The sequence below is a fragment of the Leptodactylus fuscus genome, chromosome 10 (genome assembly GCF_031893055.1).
Source record: "Leptodactylus fuscus isolate aLepFus1 chromosome 10, aLepFus1.hap2, whole genome shotgun sequence".
Classification (NCBI taxonomy): Eukaryota; Metazoa; Chordata; class Amphibia; order Anura; family Leptodactylidae; genus Leptodactylus; species Leptodactylus fuscus.
In genome coordinates this window covers 5382102-5406876 of record NC_134274.1, presented here as the reverse complement: position 1 = coordinate 5406876, position 24775 = coordinate 5382102, and the positions used below count along the sequence as shown (strand labels likewise).

The following is a 24775-nucleotide window of genomic DNA, read 5'->3' as shown; positions in this document are numbered from 1 at the left end:
ATCCTACACAGTGAAGGGCTAACCTTGGCTCTATAAAGTGGACAAAAGGAAAATTTCTGAATTTTTTTTTTTATTTTTTTTTATAATAATAAAAAAACTTGTGTAGAAACCATCAGTAGGTTGCCTTTAAAAAAAATTCAATAGCTTAAAGGGAAGACGTCACCCGAAAATGACCTAGTGTTTAAATCCCGTCCTTATAGTAAACATATTTAAGAATTTAAAAAAAAATTTCTATGTAATAAAAATAAAATCATCATCTTGCAATTCCAACTCTTGCCACTAAGCCTAAAATAGTTTGCAACTTCCTGTCTCCTGGAGATGGGTCATAGGCCCAATGGTCTGGAGTCAACTATTGACCTCTATGGGACATGTTCTGTGTGACCTGGGTAGAGGTCATTGTTCTAGGAAAGGACTAAATAAGCTGCAAAAAAACTCTACTGTGACTACATACTTGATAGTTGTGATCATCAGTGTGCTGTAAAGGAAGTGACTGCTGCAAAGAAGTCTTCTACAGAAAAGAGAAATTCTCAGCATATTATTTGGCTTAGTGGTCAGAGTCCGAACTGAAGGTTTTTTTAAATTAATTTATTATTATTATATTTTTTTTTTTTAAATACAGATGACAAAATTTTCGCTGAGGGTTTTAAAATTTTTTTCAAGATATGTTTAATATATTAAAAAAAAAAAAAATAGGCAACACATCCCCTTTAAGAGTCATCAGCAGTCACCCTGCTTGCTGATGGTTTCCTATAGAGAGTAAAAAAAAAATAAAAAAAAATTAAATGAAAAACTACAAAAAATCTAATGAAGTTAAAGGAGCCAGATTTTACCTTTAAGGACCGTAAAACCAGTAAAAATTTCCAAGATGGGCCTAGACTGGTAAATTTATTACTTTTCCTTTTTTTTTTTTTTTTTTTATTTCACACTTATAAATCTCCTTAAGATCTCATGTAAAAAAAAAAAAAAAAAAAAATTGCACAGAAAATGAAGAGTTTACAGTGCTCTATAGCCAGGCAGAATAAATTGTTTAAAAAAAGAGATCATGAAAAAATATTAAGAATAAATTAATAAGAAAAAAAAAAAAAAAAATTCTTCTGGATTGTAAGAAACAATAAATCAGAGGAGTAAAGAGGCCCCGGAGGATTCCAGCCCATAAATTCTGCCGAATATTGGGTCTCCAATCCAAACATTGAGCTTCTTGTGTCTGTCTGACCCCGGATGAAGCGCTTCCAGCTCCACTTCACTCGGCCACTTGAGAGTTTATATTATGGAAATTGACTCCCATAAGAAGTGAGTGGGCGAGAGCGAAGGATCCCGGTAAACAGCCTGTGGGTTATGTATCTAATGAGGAGCCGGGAGATCGTCACAGGAAAAAAACACTCCATGGCTCGAAATCCAACGGAATAAAAGTGTCTCCACCTGTATAAACATCTAATGGAGACAGGGTTGGGTAGTAAACCAATGGGGTCTAGTTGGAGGTGCTGGAACTATCCCCTCCCCGAATTCCAAAAATCCTCAGCTTGACCAGAGATCACTCGAGCTCCTATGGTGGTCTTTCTTCTGAGCCGGTCGATCTCTTGGGCCTTCCATCAAGGTGATGTAATGTTGCCATTTTGACACCGTTAGAATACTCAACAATTCAATTGGTGGAGCATCACTATTTACGTGGGCCAAAAATATCCCAGTGGGGGTCAACAGCCTCAATACCCACCATTGTTACCCATTGGAAAACCAAAAATAAAGGCAGCGAGAAGGTCTACAGAGGTCCAGACAAGTTTCCAATACAATACATATACGTAGGAGGACGACTTACCCATGGTATGAGATTCCGCTGTGGGCTGTTTGTCCATTTCTCGCATCAATTGCTGGGTTAGCATTTCCAACTCTTCCACTTCTTTCATGTTCAGTCCATGAGTGGTCCGATCCTAGAAGGAAGAGGATTGTTGTAGACACCTCACCCGAGTTTCTAGATAACCACTGCTTTAGGGTCAACCCATCCTATTACCATTTGGTCTTTCGTAACTTTAGTATCAATTGGGGCCAAGTTTGGTCTTCAAGTACTTGAATTGGTCACCAGTTTTGAAGGTCTATGACATACCACAATTATTATGGTGTCCTTTGGCCAAGACCAAGTGCTACATATTCAGGGCATTCTATTACGTTGGATAACAATGCTTTGGGCCAACCATGACTTCCATTTTCCATTCCAATGGGGGAAGATCAACTAACCCATCATGGCATGGGCCATACTGATTCTGGATACTGGATTTCAAAATGGCCAATGTTGCAGAAGATTGGCCACTTGCCTCCATAGTGAAATAAATCTGCATGGTTGGCCAAGCCATATAAAGGTCTATACAGGTATCTATGGTATATGGCCAGAATTTGGCATCCAGTTAGGATGTAATATTGGATGGGTTGGCTCGGTTTTCAAGCGATGGTCTACATACAAACTCAGCATTTTCAGAAGTGATGTGGCGACAAAACAATGGAGGGATGAGGGGGAGTAAGTAAGGGTTAATGAGGGGGTAGGAAGACATTTATGATGGGCTGGTATGCCAAGACACAGGTGATACAAGAGTCCGACTCTTTTTGGGTCTCTGACTGTTAACAGGACTTAGTCTTGAGTTTCAGTAGGCTATGGCAGGTCTTCGAAAGATGCCTCCGAAAATTTTCGGTTAATCCGAAGATTAAATTCTTAGGTTATTCCAAACTGGATACTTTTTGGGTTACACTGGTTGTGGTATACTAGTGGGGAAGACTGTGGGAGTAAAGAGAACACGCAGACCCATGATGTTGCTTATGTCATGGCTGCGCCCTCCTGCAACTTGTTCCAGTCGATGTCGACATTGAAAGACTGAATGACTCACATTTTTGTTTCTATTTCCAAGGAAGCCACTCTTTAACCCTTGTGAACCAGCTACATTGCAAAAGCACAATGGTGGCTGCCTAAAAACCACACACACGAGGCCTGCAGCAAGTGAGCAGAAAGCTTTACAGCGTTCTCTTTAAATTGCAAGGTCACAATAGCAAAAACTCTGCTCAGTCAGCCTCAGCTTAGAAAAACAACGCCCACGCTTCAAATACTCTTCATCCCTAAATTGTATCCAGCCATGCAACACAATCATTACATCATAGTGGCAGCCTCATTACCCATTCCACTCCCCGCGCCGCTGCCTGACAGTCATTGCTGAAAATGAGCAAATCAAAAATTCCCAGTAAATTTAAGTCCTTGAGTTGTCCTCTTCTGTCAAGTAGTAAAAAAAATTTCTTCAAGTTGGTTCTTGGTTGTAGCGGTTTTGGCCAAAGCTGAGAGACAACCAATATGGTCCTCACTACTGTTGTCAGGAAGAATTTCCAGATTCTTGCACATTCCCCAAATAATCTAAAATCAAAAACACCAAGATGGGACCAATGCATGTACTGGACAGAGGCTCGATGTCAATAGAAGACCACAAAACAATGCCCAATACAGTGGTCCACACCAACATAATACCAAACAGTGCCCAATACGATGCGCAATGCCAAAAAGGGCCCAATACAGTGATCCATACCAACATCATACAAAACAGTGGCCAGTACAGTGGTCCACACCAACATAATGCAAAACAGTGGCCAGTACAGTGGTCCATACCAACATAATACCAAGCAGTGGCCAGTACAGTGGTCCATACCAACATAATACCAAGCAGTGGCCAGTACAGTGGTCCATACCAACATAATACCAAGCAGTGGCCAGTACAGTGGTCCATACCAACATAATACCAAGCAGTGGCCAGTACAGTGGTCCATACCAACATAATACCAAGCAGTGGCCAGTACAGTGGTCCATACCAACATAATACCAAGCAGTGGCCAGTACAGTGGTCCACACCAACATAATACCAAGCAGTGGCCAGTACAGTGGTCCACACCAACATAATACCAAGCAGTGGCCAGTACAGTGGTCCACACCAACATAATACCAAGCAGTGGCCAGTACAGTGGTCCACACCAACATAATTCCAAGCAGTGGCCAGTACAGTGGTCCACACCAACATAATTCCAAGCAGTGGCCAGTACAGTGGTCCATACCAACATAATACCAAGCAGTGGCCAGTACAGTGGTCCATACCAACATAATACCAAGCAGTGGCCAGTACAGTGGTCCACACCAACATAATTCCAAGCAGTGGCCAGTACAGTGGTCCATACCAACATAATACCAAGCAGTGGCCAGTACAGTGGTCCATACCAACATAATACCAAGCAGTGGCCAGTACAGTGGTCCACACCAACATAATACCAAGCAGTGGCCAGTACAGAGCTCCATACAATGCCTCCATGTCAACATAACAGACATAGAACCCCAAAAACCACTTTGACCATCCATCATTCCATGAGTTCTAAGGACCAGCCATCTCATACAAGTCCAAGCTTTTGGTCACTGTCTCAACTCACCAATATAACTGACCTAGGTGAAGAAGTTCTACACAACACTGCTTGAAATAAGACCAGGCAGAGCTCATACAATTGCGTAAGACCCTATTTTCCTAGATATACTGGTGGCCATTTTGGTCATGGAAGTTACAGAACACAATCTAGAAAGACTTTGTACAAGAGGATGACTCAAGGACTCATATACATGGGTTACACGTTGTATTTTTTGGGGTGGGGCTCTGTAATCCATAGTATCTTCCAATCGAGTCCATTGACAATGAATGATCTCTAATTCTACAAAAGTACACAAGTAGCAGAGATGAATTTGTCATTAATATCATGGATATGAAGTCACAGAGTAAAGGCCCATGGAAGACGCCCATCATAAGATCCCCAAAAGTAGTGGAGAGTAACAAACTCACCTCTGCTGCATTTGTACATTGGTTAGTCCACCAAGAAAACCCAACACCAAAGAAGAATTTCAGGAATAGGAAGTAACACTTACAGAATCGGGAACTCTTTGCATGTTGGGTTGAGGAGATTTTCTTTGTGTTGCATCAAATTGAGGTTTCGGAGACTGATAGCTTTCTGAAGGTGCTCCATTGGATTTTATTCCCTGGTTATTCCTAATGTTCTCCATCTGTGACCCAGAATTCCTGTTGATCTCAGCCTGGTGCACAAGAATCCTTCCGTTCTCTTTCTGTGGCCCTTCGGGGTCAGGTCTAGCTTTTTCAAGAACTTGAGGCTTTTCACGTTGCTGTGCATAGCTAAATCCTGAAGGTCGTGTAGATGAAGGTGCGGAAGGAGCAGAAGGTTCTACCCTGATACCACTGGGCTGAGATGTGGGAAACTTGTGCGGTGGGCGTGAAGGTTCTGTTGCTGGTTCTATCTGTTTGGGGGTGAAGGTATGTGGGGCAGAAGGTTTGGGGGTAAATGTGTTAGATGGAGAAGGTTTTGGGGAGAAGGTGGGAGCACTCACTGGTTTAGGAGTAAAGGAAGGAGCAGCTGGTGGGTTAGAAGGCTGTGAAGGGGAAAACGTAGGGGGGGCAGTAACCTTTGGAACAAATGTGCTAGGTGCCGAAGGTTTAGGTGACACTGCCACTGGAGCTACAGGTTTTGGTGCAACTGGGATAGGGTTGTTAGGTTTAGGACTAACTGAAGGAGGAGCAACAGGCTTGGGGCTAAACATGGCTGGTGTGTTTTTAGGTGTAAATGTTGAAGGCACTGTTGGTTTAGATGTAAAAGAAGATGGGGCTGGAGGTTTGGGAATGCCCTGGGGAGGAACGGGTGGAGGAGCTGGTGGCATGACCTGTGAAGGCAAAAAGTTGAATAAGATGGGCTATATAATAGTAATGTACTGCAGATAGGTAGAGAAGAATGAGCCTGTACTGGCTCATATAATGCAAGTAAATTTAAGGTACTGGAGGTATTTTGGACCTTGGTGACGACTTTCATGGTGCTTGCAGATGCTACCAAGAACGGTTGTCTGACCACTGAAAAAAAACCTTGTGCCAATTGTCTTTCCACCATTCTAATGGTGCTTTACCTCCAGGTCTCCACTAGATGGTCACTGGCCAAGGGCAAGTCAATATCCCGACTAGTTAACATTTGGGTGTAGGGAGCAGAAAGACTGGCAGGGGTCAACGGAGCAACAAAATGGCAGATTTCAAAAATTTTACTGAGATGAAGCCATTTCAAAAAATCTGAGAATGGAGAAGTCCAACCCCAGTGGCTGTGACTAAGGGCTCTCTGCAAGTCTGATCCTCGTACGTGGACTTTAGCACCGTCCTTGTTTGAAGTTTAACCGCGCGCCAACAAATAAAACAGAAGTTTTTGTTGGAATTCTCTTCTCTTAACCATCTGATCTCGGTGTTTTCCGACACGCCCGGACAAAGTATTTAATGCATGTGATGAGCGACTCTCTGCAGGTGACTTATATTGAAAGTTTTATTTGTCCTTGGCGTTTAGTCTTAAATAAAATTAAAAAAAGGGCCAAAAAAACAAAAAATTAGCGTTCTAAAATACGATTAATAGTCGTGTCCTTGTTTATTGTGATCTATAGGGACCTAGTTAGACGAATCTCAATGGATTGTAATGGATATAGGTATTAAAAAAATCTGTAAGTGGCCTAGATCAAGGATGGTCTCGTCAAAGAGGTGGTCCTTTTGGAGAGATTACCCCGTGTATATACTTGACACCATGTATGGAGGTGTCTGGAGAATAAAAAACACAAACAAAAATAGTGCAATCTCTCCAAATTGACCACTTCTTCTAAGTTTATCGGAGATAAGGAGTCTTGGATGGCCCATATCTCAACATGTTCTTCAAAAAAGACCTTCACCAGATGGACAATGGAAGTATCAAAAGAACTATTGACCAATGCCCATAAACTTCATTGTTGATGGTGGCTTTTGATGCCCAAGTTGGATGGTAAAGAAGTAAATCCTTGACTGAATCGAGCCGAAGCTTCAACTTGACGTCAAACGGCCAATGAATGTCTTCTTCTTCTGGAAATATTACTACAAGACCCAGCTCATTGGATAAGACAATGTTCAGGAGGAAGAAGAAGAGAATGACCAGCAACAAGATGGATGGAGACAACCAAGGATTTATGAACATGATATTAAGACGTATGAAGACCTAAGCACAAGATTCTGGAGAAATATTACTCATATGTTCAACCAAAAGTCTACGGGGTGAAGACACGTCATATACACAAGATATGGAACACTCCAAGCACAATTCTTAAGATTCCAATGGAAGGTTCCTCATGCGGAAAAGAAGTCACAATCTTTATCTTACACGAAACAGAAGTATCTAAAGAAATTACAAAACTTAACTCAAGATTAGTCAAAACTCCGAAGACCTGTCTTCAAGAAAACGTCTTAAATTGGAACTTACCAGCAGGGAACAGGATAAGGAAGAAACGATTCTATATATTTTTAGTCTGGATATTTTTACCTGGATGTCGCTCGATCCGGAGACAAGGCTCGTGTCATCCAGGGGAGGTGGTGAAGGGAAGGACTCTTCGATAGGAGGTGGAAATGGCTCAGCAAATTCAGGTGGTGGAGGTGGTGGGAAGCTGGAGGTGGGAGAACCAAGGATATCGTCCCCAAAAGAAGGTGGAGGGGGCGGGAAAGACATGGTAGGGCTCATGACAGAGTCATCGCTGGGTGGAGGAGGCGGCAGGATGAATTCTGAAAAGAGAGATGAAATTTAGGAGATGCCAATAGCAAAAACAATGTCCAACTATTGGTAGTAGCAATAAATTGCCCATGAAGAGTCAAGTCCGATGGTGGACCGAAGACTCAACCAAGCTAAACGCTGGAACTCAACCCATATGGAAACTATGATGGTGGCCAAAGCTGTGGAGTGGAGTCATGGCCAGATGTATTATCCCATCCATCCCATATTGGGCGATAATGTGGCCCATTTGGTGCAAGGCCCTTTTCCAAAATACCACTTTCCCCCAGCTACAAAATGACTTTTCTCAACAAGAGAAGATTTCAATACGAGAAAAAAAAACCCATTGCATTATCTTGGGGTTCCAGACACATAAATGAACAGATCCAGCTGCCGTTTCATCTCCATGCAAAAAAAAAAAAATTTGCATGAATTTCCAGTTTAATGGTCCTTTTAATTCTCCCTTAAGTTTCCCGGTCTCGATAATGAATCTTAATTATCTCGCTCTATGGCTCCCCAAGCCCCTGACTACAATAATGTGGTCATAGTTCGCAAACACAGGGCTGAACCAGTATTTACATGTGCAGCCAGCTGTCAGCCGGAGGAGCGACTTAATACAGAAGAGGGGGCACGGGGTAATCCCCAAATACAGAAAACAGACAGGTCAGCGCTACAAAGGGCAAAGGATCCAAAAATAGATGAGATAATGGCTAAAGAAAGCCCAAAGAATCCATCGGAACATGGTGGAAACTTCTGGCATCTCATACAGAGGAAATAGAGAGGTTATGAAGGCTGCAAGACAAAGTATTAGCGGTAAGGGCGACAGTAGGTGTAGTAGTATCAGCGGTGACGGCAGTAGGTGTAGTAGTATCAGCGGTGAGGGCGGCAGTAGGTGTAGTAGTATCAGCGGTGAGGGCGGCAGTAGGTGTAGTAGTATCAGCGGTGAGGGCGGCAGTAGGTGTAGTAGTATCGGCGGTGAGGGCGGCAGTAGGTGTAGTAGTATCGGCGGTGAGGGCGGCAGTAGGTGTAGTAGTATCGGCGGTGAGGGCGGCAGTAGGTGTAGTAGTATCGGCGGTGAGGGCGGCAGTAGGTGTAGTAGTATCGGCGGTGAGGGCGGCAGTAGGTGTCGTAGTATCAGCGGTGAGAGCGGCAGTAGGTGTAGTAGTATCAGCGGTGAGGGCGGCAGTAGGTGTAGTAGTATCAGCGGTGAGGGCGGCAGTAGGTGTAGTAGTATCAGCGGTGAGGGCGGCAGTAGGTGTAGTAGTATCAGCGGTGAGGGCGGCAGTAGGTGTAGTAGTATCAGCGGTGAGGGCGGCAGTAGGTGTAGTAGTATCAGCGGTGAGGGCGGCAGTAGGTGTAGTAGTATCAGCGGTGAGGGCGGCAGTAGGTGTAGTAGTATCAGCGGTGAGGGCGGCAGTAGGTGTCGTAGTATCAGCGGTGAGGGCGGCAGTAGGTGTCGTAGTATCAGCGGTGAGGGCGGCAGTAGGTGTAGTAGTATCAGCGGTGAGGGCGGCAGTAGGTGTAGTAGTATCAGCGGTGAGGGCGGCAGTAGGTGTCGTAGTATCAGCGGTGAGGGCGGCAGTAGGTGTAGTAGTATCAGCGGTGAGGGCGGCAGTAGGTGTAGTAGTATCAGCGGTGAGAGCGGCAGTAGGTGTCGTAGTATTAGTGGTGAGGGCGGCAGCAGACAAATCATTCATAGGGGTCCCTCCTGCCCCTTCCATATGGTATATTCTAGGTCACAGGCGGACCTTTAGGGCCACATACAGCCGGGCCCCTGACGGCTGTAGCAAACAATGTGACTAGTCGCAGGTGTCCAACCCCCTCCCAGTCCTGGCATTAGAAGCATTCATTTAGAAAGTGAGAAATTCCAGGGTTTCACTAACTGTAGGAGAAAACAAAAACCGCACACCGCCTCCGTGTTTGGTGTTGATATAGAAATGCTTTGTGGTGTAATGGTGTCGGCTTACAGTACGCGGCAGTGAGCGCACCTCGCATTGTCCCCATCACATCAGGCGCTTACACAGAGGGGCAGATACAAATCTCTACAGAACAATATTTACACTTAAAATAAAGAAACACAAAATATTCCTAAGATGTTACAGGTGGATACAATGTATCGGGGGATGTATCAGTGTAAGACTAGGAGCGCCCACCGACCATCCAGGACAACAAGGCTCCCCAAAGCCTCGTGTTACGGTGCTGGATTTTGCCACCCCGGACAGAAGGGTTATTGACATGCAGACACTCTGGAGAGAGAGGTCCATTTTCTCCACAACCTACAGGGTCCATATACTATAACAGAACATGCAATGAGGGGTCCTTAAAATCAGGTCAGTGGGGGTCCAACATCTGGGACCCTCACAGATCAGTTATTTGGAGTGGCTCTGTTGAGTGCCGATTCCACTTTACAAGGCCTTTTACCATTTCAGTCCCATTCGAGTGAATGGGGCTGAGCTGCAATACAAAGCACGGCCACTATATAAGGTACGGCGCTGTGGTGCTCCCTCACTGATCGGTGGGGTCATCACTATTTCACACCTACAAACCCCTTTAATCCACAGATTACAATGTGACGTCATACTCACCCTCTTGCTCTCCACCAGGTGGCGTTAAGGATGGGAACTCTCCAACCTTCCCCAAAAATGCTCGCGGGCCTGCGGTGTTATCCAGGGTACCGGCATAGTTATTCTTGGGGTCTCCTTCATCAGCTGATTTGAAGGGGTTCACCTTAGGTTTAGGGGGCACGACCGGAGCAAATTTTTTGGGCTGGTTGTAAAAAGATGGCGTAGAAATGTTGATGGTGAAGGAGGAGGTCATGCGGGTGGCGGGCGCGGCTGGGTCCATGATGACGTCTGTGGTAAGAAAAAAGGGGGCAGAGATGTTAGAGACACGTATAGAGGTACAATCATGGTCAAGGGGGCAGATATAGCAGAGCCGAGGGGGTCACAGAGCTGAGGGGGTCACGGAGCCAAGGAGGTCGTAGAGCCGAGGAGGTCACGGAGCCGTTCCTTTGTGCACCCGCTGACTTCCCATAATACATTCGGTTTCCATACACCCCTATGTCAGGTTACCCATAGTTCATTGCAATGTACCAAATAACAAACCCGGCTCTGCTATATCCGTATAGAATGTATTTTTCTATAGAAGGGACTGTTGTATACGGATCACACTACGGTTTTCCAGAACAGACGCTCTCCCGCTCCCCATAGACATGCATCATATGCAGCTTGCTCTTCACCCTTTAATTGCCAGACAATATGCTGCAAAACAAATTCTGCCCTTTCCCCCTCCCCCCATCCCCCTAAACAATATGGCTGCCACGGCCGGCACGTAAACTATAGCAAAGGTTAAAAAAAAAAAAAAAAAAATAGCAGTTAAGTGTAATCTAAGTCTCACTATGAGCAAATCCTGCAGAACAGATCCTGCAGCTCAAGGTTGTGCGTCCGCCTTCTCCTCCGCCTGTCTCTCTCTCTCTCTCTCTCTCTCTCTCTCTGCGTCTGTCTCTCTTTGTTTCCATGGAAATACTCCCGGGGGTTCCTGCACCGCTCAGCGTTACAGCATGGAGGGACTATGGGGCTGGAGAGGACGCCTTGTCCTGCACAGAAATGGCTTCAGAGCACAGACTGCAGGGGGCGCTGTAGGGTGATAGTGGTATGGTAATGTGGGGGGCTATAGGAGAAGGGTACAACGCCAGCTGTGATTGATGGAGATGACTAAGGCGTGACAAAGAATATGTGGGGGCCGACTACTACGGTGCGACGCAGAATATGGGGGCACAAATGGCGTGATGGAGAATCAGGGCGGGGCGTAGAACGTGGGGCGTAGAACGTGGGGCATAGAACGTGGGGCGTAGAACGTGGGGCGTAGAACGTGGGGCGTAGAACGTGGGGCGTAGAACGTGGGGCGTGGATCCTGACTACAATGTGATGTAGAATTAGGAGGGAAGTGGCTGCACGTGACTTAGGATAAGGGGGCACTAACTACAGCACCACATAGAATAAGGGGGCACGGACTGCAACAGGACGCAGAATATGGAAATGGCGCAATGGAGAATAAGGGGGTGGAGTAGAACACGGGGCGCGGGTGCTATAATGTGATGTAGAATTAGGGGGCACCGACTACGGCCTAACATAGGATAAGGGGGCACCAATGGCAGCGTGACGTAGAATAAGGGGGCACCGCCTATGGTAGAGGGTTAGTAATGAGGTTTATTATACAGGGACAGTAAGATGAAGCCGCACTGGACAAGCATGGAGAATAATAATAGTCAGTGCACCTATATTAGTACTAGAGAGGGTATTAGGTGCACTGACTATTATCAGAGGGTGTATTAGGTGCAATGACTATTATCAGAGAGTGTATTAGGTGCACTGACTATTATTACAGGGTGTATTAGGTGCACTGACTATTATTACAGGGTGTATTAGGTGCACTGACTTATTACAGGGTGTATTAGGTGCACTGACTTATTACAGGGTGTATTAGGTGCACTGACTATTATTACAAGGTGTATTAGATGCACTGACTATTATTACAAGGTGTATTAGGTGCACTGACTATTATTACAAGGTGTATTAGGTGCACTGACTATTATCAGAGAGTGTATTAGGTGCACTGACTATTATTACAGGGTGTATTAGATGCACTGACTATTATTACAAGGTGTATTAGGTGCACTGACTATTATTACAGGGTGTATTAGGTGCACTGACTTATTACAAGGTGTATTAGGTGCACTGACTATTATTACAAGGTGCATTAGGTGTACTGACTTATCAGAGGGTGTATTAGGTGCACTGACTATTATTACAAGGTGTATTAGATGCACTGACTATTATTACAGGGTGTATTAGGTGCACTGAATATTATCAGAGGGTGTATTAGGTGCACTGATTATTATCAGAGGGTGCACTGACTATTATTACAGGGTTTATTAGGTGCACTGACTATTATTACAGGGTGTATTAGGTGCACTGGCTATTATTACAAGGTGTATTAGGTGCACTGACTATTATCAGAGGGTGTATTAGATGCACTGACTATTATTACAAGGTGTATTAGATGCACTGACTATTATTACAGGGTGTATTAGGTGCACTGAATATTATCAGAGGGTGTATTAGGTGCACTGACTATTATTACAGGGTTTATTAGGTGCACTGACTATTATTACAGGGTGTATTAGGTGCACTGACTATTATTACAGGGTGTATTAGATGCACTGACTATTATTACAGGGTGTATTAGGTGCACTGACTATTATTACAGGGTGTATTAGGTGCACTGACTATTATTACAGGGTGTATTAGGTGCACTGACTATTATTACAGGGTGCATTAGATGCACTGACTATTATTACAGGGTGTATTAGGTGCACTGAATATTATTACAGGGTGTATTAGGTGCACTGACTATAGGACTAGAGTAATATGCAGGTACATTAGTGGGCAGTTCAGTATATTAGTATGTGGCTCAGTGGTCAGCAGTATTGTCTTGCAGCGCTGGAGTCCTGGGTTTGAATCCTGCCAAGGGCAAATCTGTAGGGAGTCTGTATGCTCTCCCTGTGTTCAGTGGGTTTCCTCCGGGTACTTCGGTTTATATATAGGTGCATTGCCTGTGAGTAGAGGGTATATAGGTGCATTGCCTGTGAGTAGAGGGTATATAGGTGCATTGCCTGTGAGTAGAGGGTATATAGGTGCATTGCCTGTGAGTAGAGGGTATATAGGTGCAGTGACTGTGAGTAGAGGGTATATAGGTGCATTGCCTGTGAGTAGAGGGTATATAGGTGCAGTGACTGTGAGTAGAGGGTATATAGGTGCATTGCCTGTGAGTAGAGGGTATATAGGTGCATTGCCTGTGAGTAGAGGGTATATAGGTGCAGTGACTGTGAGTAGAGGGTGTATAGGTGCATTGCCTGTGAGTAGAGGGTATATAGGTGCAGTGACTGTGAGTAGAGGGTGTATAGGTGCATTGCCTGTGAGTAGAGGGTATATAGGTGCAGTGACTGTGAGTAGAGGGTATATAGGTGCATTGCCTGTGAGTAGAGGGTATATAGGTGCAGTGACTGTGAGTAGAGGGTGTATAGGTGCATTGCCTGTGAGTAGAGGGTATATAGGTGCAGTGACTGTGAGTAGAGGGTGTATAGGTGCAGTGACTGTGAGTAGAGGGTATATAGGTGCAGTGACTGTGAGTAGAGGGTATATAGGTGCAGTGACTGTGAGTAGAAGGTATATAGGTGCAGTGACTGTGAGTAGAGGGTATATAGGTGCAGTGACTGTATAGGTGCATTGCCTGTGAGTAGAGGGTATATAGGTGCATTGCCTATATAGAGTAGATGGTAATATAAGGGTACACATGGGGTAAGATTCACGGCCAGAGGCTTCAGTTCAGATGTAATCAGTGTTCGGGAGAAGATGCAGCTACACAACCCTGAGCCTAGGAGGTGCTAGAGGGTAACGGTGCAGATATTGTAGTTATTACGGTTGTATAGACCTGAGATCCAGATATTGAATAATTATTCTTTAATGTGGAAGTTTTAGTTAAGAACCAATCAAATGGCCATGAATTTAGTGGTGGGGGTGGGGTGAGAACTAATGTCTGGCTCCTTTATGACCCCTCCATTCCCTTTAAGCCACAAAGTGAAAGTTAGCTTTAGGAACAGGTTCCACAAGGATATGGGTGCAGGCACAAGGTGAGACACTGCAAAGATTATGAAGGGGGGGGGGGGGGGGGGTCTGTGCTGGGTCTTCTTGTTCCCCTATTCCTCAGCAGTAATATAGCAGGCAAAGAGTGAAACACCTGAAGGTTTGGGGATTGGGAGTGACTGGAGGGGTCAATGACTGGTGATTGGGGTCAGGGGTGACAACCCCGCTGGCTGCAGGTCCTTAGTATATTGTTTGGTGGCCCAGCCCTGACTATGGGGTGCCAGGAGCTGGGATTACAATGAGCTACCCCTACAGCAGAGGGCGCTGTAGGACAAGGGGACACTGAAAGGGCCAGATAGTGTCTGAGCCCTGCGGAGGGATTGTGGGGAGGCTCAGGAGCTCAGAGCTGATGTTTTATGGCAGGAATGTCTGACAAGTCCCCGGGCCCTGAAATCTTACAGCGGGGCCCGGGCAGCTGTGACTGAGAACTCACAAAGATTGTGGCCTCCAGGTCAAGTATGAGGTAACCAGCAGGGCTGAGGCCTGCGGGGCAGGAATGAGGTAACTGTGGGGGAGGCCTTGTCCTCTCAGGATGTGGAGGATGAGAGGTGAGCAATGTCTCAGGATTGCAAGGAGAGGAGGAGCAAGAACTGCCCCCTGGACCCCCCCACCCCAACCACCCCCTTCCCCAGATGGGAGTCATTAACTAACATTACACTGCTGAGCTGGGGGTAAGAGAGACAGCCCCAAATACAGCCTGATAAAGAGACCGTCCTGCAGATAGAGCAAGATGTATACAGAGACTGTCCTATAGATGGAGTATACTGTATACTCAGAGAGACAGCCCCAAATACAGCCTGATAAAGAGACCGTCCTGCAGATAGAGCAAGATGTATACAGAGACTGTCCTACAGATGGAGTATACTGTATACTCAGAGAGACAGCCCCAAATACAGCCTGATAAAGAGACAGTCCTGCAGATAGAGCAAGATGTATACAGAGACTGTCCTATAGATGGAGTATACTGTATACTCAGAGAGACAGCCCCAAATACAGCCTGATAAAGAGACCGTCCTGCAGATAGAGCAAGATGTATACAGAGACTGTCCTATAGATGGAGTATACTGTATACTCAGAGAGACAGCCCCAAATACAGCCTGATAAAGAGACCGTCCTGCAGATAGAGCAAGATGTATACAGAGACTGTCCTACAGATGGAGTATACTGTATACTCAGAGAGACAGCCCCAAATACAGCCTGATAAAGAGACAGTCCTGCAGATAGAGCAAGATGTATACAGAGACTGTCCTACAGATGGAGTATACTGTATACTCAGAGAGACAGCCCCAAATACAGCCTGATAAAGAGACAGTCCTGCAGATAGAGCAAGATGTATACAGAGACTGTCCTACAGATGGAGTATACTGTATACTCAGAGAGACAGCCCCAAATACAGCCTGATAAAGAGACAGTCAGTTCTGCAGATAGAGTATACAGTATACTCAGAGACAGTCCTACAGATGGAGTATACTGTATAGTCAGAGAGAGACCCAAATATAGCATGATAAAGAGACAGTTCTGCAGGTGGAGTATACTGTATACTCAGAGACAGTCCTGTACAGAGAGAGCAGACTGTGGTGACCTGAGTGTAAGAGACCAAATACTGTGTATTATTAGACAGTCCTGCAGATGGAGCAGAAGATGGTGGCCTGGGGGAGGGGGGGTGTAAGAGTCCCAATATTGGTTATTAAGAGAGTGCTCAGCACCTAGGAAACATACTGTGAATCAACATAGACTGCCATTACACCAGGCAAGGAGAGACAGATGTGTATACTGTGCATAAAGAAAAGAGACAGCCCAGAAGAATCTCCAAAGGCAGGAAAAGAGACAGTGTCCTCTACAATAGACAGTGACCATCACAGTGGGGAGAGAGTCCATGATAGGGTGTGGATCCACAGGGCAGGAGACAGCAGGTCAACACTCATTGTATAGCAGAAGTGATAAGAGACAGCCTTCACATGTAAAGAGACAGTTTTTACAAATCAACTTTGTGCTATAAGATCTCAGACAAAAATACATTTAATGTGACTGCAACACAAGAAGATACAATGCATAGAAGAGAGACAGATACAATGCATAGAAGAGAGACAGATACAATGCATAGAAGAGAGACAGATACAATGTATAGAAGAGAGACAGATACAATGCATAGAAGAGAGACAGATACAATGCATAGAAGAGAGACAGATACAATGTATAGAAGAGAGACAGATACAATGTATAGAAGAGAGACAGATACAATGTATAGAAGGAAGACAAAGATACAATGTATAGAAGGAAGACAAAGATACAATGTATAGAAGGAAGACAAAGATACAATGTATCAATCTGCAACACTATCAGAGCACTGGCATTGTGACTAAAGAGACAGCCTCTAACAATAGACAGGCATGGGAGACATGGACAAAGGCTGCGAGAGGACAGACACCAGAGACATGCTCCAGTGGTGAAGAGACATCTCCAGGAGGAGGCAGCTGTGATGAGCCTGACATGTATCCTCTCCAGCCTGGAGCCCTGGTTGGGGCCCCGACACCCCCAGCAGCACTCTACATACCACTGCAGCCCAGAGACAGTCACACCCAGGAGACAAGCACAGCAGGCAGCCCACGGAGACAGACCCACAACACACACTGAATGCCTCTTACCTCTGAATAGCAGAGACTGACTGCCAGCACAGAGTGAGAGACAGCCAGAGACCGCCTGAGACTGCCCAGGGGGAGTGGAGAGGGCGAGGCCTGCAGATGACTGGGAGTGTGTCACACTATTGGTATGTGCAATGTGCTCACTCTCTAGGTGTCTGAGCTCTCTGATCAGTGTGTGCAGGGCTGTCTACCTGAGGGGGCTGTCTCATGGTGCATGCATGCTTATGGCTGTCTCATGGTGCATTCATGTTTATGGCTGTCTATCTGAGTGGGGCTGTCTCATGGTGCATGCATGTTTATGGCTGTCTACCTGAGTGGGGCTGTCTCATGGTGCATGCATGCTTATGGCTGTCTCATGGTGCATGCATGTTTATGGCTGTCTACCTGAATGGGGCTGTCTCATGGTACATGCATGTGTATGACTGTCTACCATAACTTGTCTTTAGTTACATGTATGCTTATAGCTGTCTCTTGCTATATGAATGTTCATGACTGTCTCTTTATTCATGTTTATAGCTGTCTACCTGAGCGTAGCTGTGTCTAGTGGCATACATGTTCATGGATGTCTCTTGACATATGAAAGCTCATGCCTGTCTATCTGAGTGTGGTCATATCTAGGTGTATGCATGGTTAAGGCTGTCTACTTCAGTGTGGCTGTCCCTTTGTGTACGCATGTTCATGGCTGTGTACCTGACTGTGGCGGTCTCTTGATTCCTTCATATTCATTGCTGTCTGAGTGTGGCTGTCTCATAGTGTATGCATGTTCACGGCTGTCTAAGGAGTTATTCATTCTTTGGCTCTTGTGTCCCGAGTCTCTCTCTAGCTCCAGCCTTGTCCACCATTCATGGTTTCATCATGGTCCATAAATACCTCACCACAGGAGGGCGCTGTATTAAGAGATGGTCAGTGAGCAAAGTAACACGGTCTTGACCAGCTTGACCCCTAAATCTAAAGGTAGAGTCAATTGGGCCCCAAAAACATAAGCTCTCATAATGTGACCGTCTGGTCCTGAAACGCGTTTAATCATATTTTCCAATTGTACCATAAACGTAATCTTATTAGGGATAATGGACTTTTCCTTACAATTTTACTTTCTCTGAATCTGAAGAACCGGCTCGTCCAGTCCTGAAACGCGTCATAATTGGAGAGAATTTTCTTTTAACTTCATCTCCTAATCTGGAGGGATCGGGCCAGTCCTGACACATGTTATTACATAGAATGTGGTGAACTTTTTCTTTCATTTACTTTCTCTTATTCTGTAGAAACGGGTCAGTTCAGTTCCAAAACGCACCGTAACAGGAGTCTTGAAATGCATTAATGGATATAATAAACCGTAGCACTTTCCCCTTATCTATAGAAAGGGAAATTTCAGTCCCAAACTGTTATTAACTTAGTCATCGGACCCTCTCTTAATCTGCAGAATGTGTCACTACAGTCCCAAAATGCGTCGCAACTAGAGATAATTAAGATATCCTTTCTATATTACTTTTTTAATGTGAAGAAAAGGCCAGTCCAAAAATACCTTACTATTGGAGGACTAATTCCTTTGATCTTCTCTTTCACACGCAGAGATCAATCCAATTCTGAAATGCGTTGTGTATATTTATTTTTTACATTTTACATATTCTTAAAGGTGGTCATTGTAAGCCTGAAATGCACAGTAACTAAATTTATCTAATCTTTGAGTCTTTCTTCTATCTGAAGAAGTGACTAGTTTTGTCCTGTCCTGAAATGCGTTACAACAGGACACAATTATTTTTTTCGATATTGCTTTCTCTTAGTCGAAAGTAGAGGCCGGTCAAGTCCTGAAACTTCCTTTTAGAGATATTAAACCATTCCTTTCAGTCGCCTTCTAATTTAAAGGGTGTCATTCCGGTTCAAAAACGCGTTTCCAGTTGATAATTTACGGGGGTTTTCTTAAAGTTAGTTTCTCTGAATCAGAAGGGATCGTTCTAGCACCTAAACTTGTGATTACTCGGAATATTGAAGCATTTCTTTCAATCTTCCTTCTATCTGAAAAAAATGGGCTAGTGCAGCCCTAAAACGCGTAGTTGGATATTATCTTATTCTGAAGACGATGTCAATCGAGTTCTGAAATGCGTTACTATTGGCAAAAATAAACCTTTTGTCTCAATTTTCTCTTTAATATGTAGAGATCAGTCCAGTTCCAAACGCGTTTCCAGTGCAGACTTTTTTAATATTTCACACTCTCTTAAAGGGCGTCATTATGATATGATCCGAGGAGTTATTGAACCTGAAACGAGTTAAGTCTAAAGTAGAGGCCGGTCAAGTCTTGAAATGTTTCTTTCAGTCTCCTTATAATTTGAAGCAATCACTCCTAATCCAAAACGCATTTTAAGTTTGACAATTACTTTTTTTTATAAATGTTACCTACTCTTAATCCATAGGGATTGATCTAGCTCCTAAACGCGTGACTACCGGGGATATTGAACCTTTCCCTTCAATCTTCTCTTTAGCTGAAAAATTGACTAATGTAGCCCCGAAATGCGTTATTAATGGATATAACATTGTATTTCGAGGCCTGACCAGTCCTGAAACGCGTTGTTGTTAGAAATATTGAACTTTTTCTATCTTCTTCTTAATCAGGTGTTGTCTATCTAGGGACTAAGTGCCTGGTTAGTTGGGATATTGAACCTTTGATTTCAATCTTCTTCATCTAGGATTGGGGGTCCTGAAACGCGTTATTGGATCTTAAGTTTTGAATTGACCCTAAATTTCACCTGAAATCTGCCTCTCATTGCTTTCAATCGGACACAACTTTTTTTTCTTTGTGCTGATAATAGAAGCGTGTTACACGTATGATATTGTGTAATACATGTTGTGTCCATTGTACATGCACATGTTTTGCCTGTTGCCCCCTCCATGCTCCTTCCTTTGCTTCTTTCCTTCCTTCTGGTCGGTGCATGTGCCTCACATTCCACAGCAGGCGGTGAGGGATTTCTCTGTGTAGCCCGGGCCTTGGTGTAGTATATACATAGTAACTTCTAGAACTGTATACAATGTATATGGGACTATAGAAGCTTCTATGGATACAATGTATCAATCTGTAACCTGTGTGTTTTGTTTATCCCTGCAGAATATTTGCAAAGTTTGCAGCTTGAGTTGTGACTGTTGCAGTTTTTCTTGCTGAGTGCGGGCCCTTTGTGACCGTCTCTTTGTGTTTCCTTGCAGTCTCCTGGACGTCTCACGGTGACCTCACTCCGACAGTTCTCTTTGCCCATAAAAGGAACAAACCCCAAACCAGGAAATAAGGAGCGGACCTGCCAGGAGCCCCCTCCCCTGACACATGTAAGTGTAGTTCTACATCACGGGCCTGCCCTCTCCTGGTGATCACACATTCCTGTGTCATACCCCAGTGACCCCCCCCCCTACACCAGTACCCCCCCCCCCCCTTTCCTTGCATTACTGGAATCCGCACAACCTCTTCTGTACACACTCAAGTCTATCACATACTTCACGGCAGAACATGCACATTACAACCTGGCAAACCATAACTGTACGCTCACGTCATGTCCTGTCTGCTTATGGGAAAGCTGGGTGACAGCCAACATGGCCACTATTAAAATTGCAGTAAAGGTCATCCCACCTGGTGATGGGATTCTACTATGTGCTGATGTTCAGAGAGTCAGGATTTATTGTTTTGCATGGCCTATCTGTTTCTGGGAAAGCTGGGTAACCTTACACTACGCTACACTCATATTGTGAACAGAACTGCAAGATAGATTATTTACTTTATCTGTTTCTAGGAAAGCTGGGTAGCGATCAAAGTGACCACTCGTCACCCACCTAGTAGGGTTACTCTGTGATACATTGCACCTATGCTGTAGACTGAGCCATTTTCTTTGTCTTATCTATACCTGGGAAAGTTGGGTAGCAGAGGTCATGACCTATTACTGTGTATCTGCATTGCATTTATGTTGTAGCATCTATTACTTGTCTTAACTGTGTCTGGGAAAGCTGGGTGACGACTGTCATGGCCACCGTTGTATTTCAAAAGAAAAAAACCAAGACAGATTCAGCGGGGTCTTCACACTACTTTCCCAGACTCCACAACAATAAATTTGGGTTTGATACGTTTTTCAGATGATTAAGGATTGCTTTTCAGGAGCTTAGAAAAGCTGAGTGTCAGTCCATGGTACAGCTGTCTTGCCGGCCATGGTAATGGGGATGATTATTAGTAATTAAGACATCTTCAATGACCAGATCTGCCCCCAGCAGGGCCTTTGAGTGGTGCCCCCTGAGGCATGACCGGGCTGGTGCCTCGCACAATAGGTGAGATAATCTCCTTGTGAAGGATCAATCACTTCAGATCTCCTCAACTGCGGCTCTGGTGTCCTCCGAGGGCTGAGCTGGGTCATGTATGGTCATCACAGTGGTCCTAACCCCCCCCCCCCCCAACCCTGATAACATAGACTATAATACCCAGTATATGGCCGTGGTGTCCTCCGAGGGCCGAGCTGGGTCATGTATGGTCATCACAGTGGCCCTAACCCCTCACACCCTGATAACATAGACTATAATACCCAGTATATGGCTCTGGTGTCCTCCGAGGGCCGAGCTGGGTCATGTATGGTCATCACAGCCGTCCTAACCCCTCACACCCTGATAACATAGACTATAATACCCAGTATATGGTCGTGGTTTCCTCCGAGGGCCGAGCTGGGTCATGTATGGTCATCACAGCGGCCCTAACCCCTCACACCCTGATAACATAGACTATAATACCCAGTATATGGCCGTGGTGTCCTCCGAGGGCTGAGCTGGGTCATGTATGGTCATCACAGCCATCCTAACCCCTCACACCCTGATAACATAGACTATAATACCCAGTATATGGCCGTGGTGTCCTCCGAGGGCTGAGCTGGGTCATGTATGGTCATCACAGCCATCCTAACCCCTCACACCCTGATAACATAGACTATAACACCCAGTATATGGCCGTGGTGATCTCCGAGGGCCAAGCTGGGTCATGTATGGTCATCACAGCTGTCCTAACCCCTCACACCCTGATAACATAGACTATAACACCCAGTATATGGCCGTGGTGTCCTCCGAGGGCCAAGCTGGGTCATGTATGGTCATCACAGCCGTCCTGACCCCTCACACCCTGATAACATAGACTATAATACCCAGTATATGGCCGTGGTGTCCTCCGAGGGCTGAGCTGGGTCATGTATGGTCATCACAGTGGTCCTAACCCCTCACACCCTGATAACATAGACTATAATACCCAGTATATGGCCGTGGTGTCCTCCGAGGGCTGAGCTGGGTCATGTATGGTCATCACAGTGGTCCTGACCCCTCACACCCTGATAACATAGACTATAATACCCAGTATATGGCCGTGGTGTCCTCCGAGGGCTGAGCTGGGTCATGTATGGTCATCACAGCCATCCTAACCCCTCACACCCTGATAACATAGACTATAATACCCAGTATATGGCCGTGGTGTCCTCCGAGGGCCGAGCTGGGTCATGTATGGTCATCACAGCCATCCTAACCCCTCACACCCTGATAACATAGACTATAATACCCAGTATATGACTCTGGTGTCCTCCGAGGGCTGAGCTGGGTCATGTATGGTCATCACAGCGGCCCTAACCCCTCACACCCTGATAACATAGACTATAATACCCAGTATATGGCTCTGGTGTCCTCCGAGGGCCGAGCTGGGTCATGTATGGTCATCACAGCGGCCCTAACCCCTCACACCCTGATAACATAGACTATAATATCCAGTATATGGCTGTGGTGTCCTCCGAGGGCCGAGCTGGGTCATGTATGGTCATCACAGTGGTCCTGACCCCTCACACCCTGATAACATAGACTATAATACCCAGTATATGGCCGTGGTGTCCTCCGAGGGCCGAGCTGGGTCATGTATGGTCATCACAGTGGTCCTGACCCCTCACACCCTGATAACATAGACTATAATACCCAGTATACACTCACCGGCCACTTTATTAGGTACACCATGCTAGTAACGGGTTGGACCCCCTTTTGCCTTCAGAACTGCCTCAGTTCTTCGTGGCATAGATACAACAAGGTGCTGGAAGCATTCCTCAGAGATTTTGGTCCATATTGACATGATGACATCACACAGTTGCAGTCGCAGATTTGTCGGCTGCACATCCATGATGCGAATCTCCCGTTCCACCACATCCCAAAGATGCTCCTCTATTGGATTGAGATCTGGTGACTGTGGAGGCCATTAGAGTACAGTGAACTCATTGTCATGTTCAAGAAACCAGTCTGAGATGATTCCAGCTTTATGACATGGCATTGCATTATCCTGCTGAAAGTAGCCATCAGATGTTGGGTACATTGTGCTCATAAAGGGATGGACATGGTCAGCAACAATACTCAGGTAGGCTTTGGCATTGCAACGATGCTCAATTGGTACCAAGGGGCCCAAAGAGTGCCAAGAAAATATTCCCCACACCATGACACCACCACCACCAGCCTGAACCGTTGATACAAGGCAGGATGGATCCATGCTTTCATGTTGTTGACGCCAAATTCTGACCCTACCATCCGAATGTCGCAGCAGAAATCGAGACTCATCAGACCAGGCAACGTTTTTCCAGTCTTCAATTGTCCAATTTCGATGAGCTTGTGCAAATTGTAGCCTCAGTTTCCTGTTCTTAGCTGAAAGGAGTGGCACCCGGTGTGGTCTTCTGCTGCTGTAGCCCATCTGTAGCCTCAAAGTTGGACGTACTGTGCGGCGTTCAGAGATGCTCTTCTGGCTACCTTGGGTGTAACGGGTGGCTATTTGAGTCACTGTTGCCTTTCTATCAGCTCGAACCAGTCTGGCCATTCTCCTCTGACCTCTGGCATCAACAACGCATTTCCGCCCACAGAACTGCCGCTCACTGGATGTTTTTTCTTTTTCGGACCATTCTCTGTAAACCCTAGAGATGGTTGTGCGTGAAAATCCCAGTAGATCAGCAGTTTCTGAAATACTCAGACCAGCCCTTCTGGCACCAACAACCATGCCACGTTCAAAGGCACTCAAATCACCTTTCTTCCCCATACTGATGCTCGGTTTGAACTGCAGGAGATTGTCTTGACCATGTCTACATGCCTAAATGCACTGAGTGGCCGCCATGTGATTGGCTGATTAGAAATTAAGTGTTAACGAGCAGTTGGACAGGTGTACCTAATAAAGTGGCCGGTGAGTGTATGGCCGTGGTGTCCTCCGAGGGCCGAGCTGGGTCATGTATGGTCATCACAGTGGTCCTGACCCCTCACACCCTGATAACATAGACTATAATACCCAGTATATGGCTGTGGTGTCCTCCGAGGGCCGAGCTGGGTCATGTATGGTCATCACAGTGGTCCTGACCCCTCACACCCTGATAACATAGACTATAACACCCAGTATATGGCCGTGGTGTCCTCCGAGGGCCGAGCTGGGTCATGTATGGTCATCACAGCCATCCTAACCCCTCACACCCTGATAACATAGACTATAATACCCAGTATATGGCTCTGGTGTCCTCCGAGGGCCGAGCTGGGTCATGTATGGTCATCACAGCCACCCTAACCCCTCACACCCTGATAACATAGACTATAATACAATAATATCCAGTATGTGGCCGGACACTCCTCTATAGACACAACACTGAGTAACCTGGGGCGCACACTCGGCCGCTCCCTCGCCGCCGCTCACTGTACGTTTCCTATCTTTCTAGAATTCCTCGGTGTGACTATTACCAGTCTGTACAGGCGAAGCTGATGAGATAAGCGATGACGCTGCTGACGTGTTCGTGTCTTAAAGTGATCAGTGACAAGGAGGCGATGATG

General features: G+C 45.5%; 1 protein-coding gene and 1 long non-coding RNA gene across 5 annotated transcripts in view; one reads left to right on the top strand and one right to left on the bottom strand.

Moving 5' to 3' along the window:
• The window catches only part of ZYX (zyxin), a 20740-nt gene extending 3677 nt beyond the window's left edge, over positions 1–17063 (bottom strand). The window contains exons 1-5 of one of the 4 annotated variants that reach the window (XM_075287997.1): positions 16952–17063; positions 10188–10454; positions 7381–7616; positions 4925–5728; positions 1814–1925 (exon numbers count right to left, since the gene is read on the bottom strand). In XM_075287997.1, the coding sequence (XP_075144098.1) occupies positions 1814–1925; positions 4925–5728; positions 7381–7616; positions 10188–10446 (1411 nt within the window). In that variant the 5' untranslated portion in view covers positions 10447–10454; positions 16952–17063. The other 3 variants (XM_075287999.1, XM_075288000.1, XM_075288001.1) reach the window with 3 other exon arrangements.
• Positions 17009–24775, top strand: LOC142219051 (uncharacterized). Its single transcript, XR_012717539.1, has 3 exons — positions 17009–17073; positions 20141–20257; positions 24664–24775. It is a non-coding gene; the product is annotated as an uncharacterized LOC142219051 (long non-coding RNA).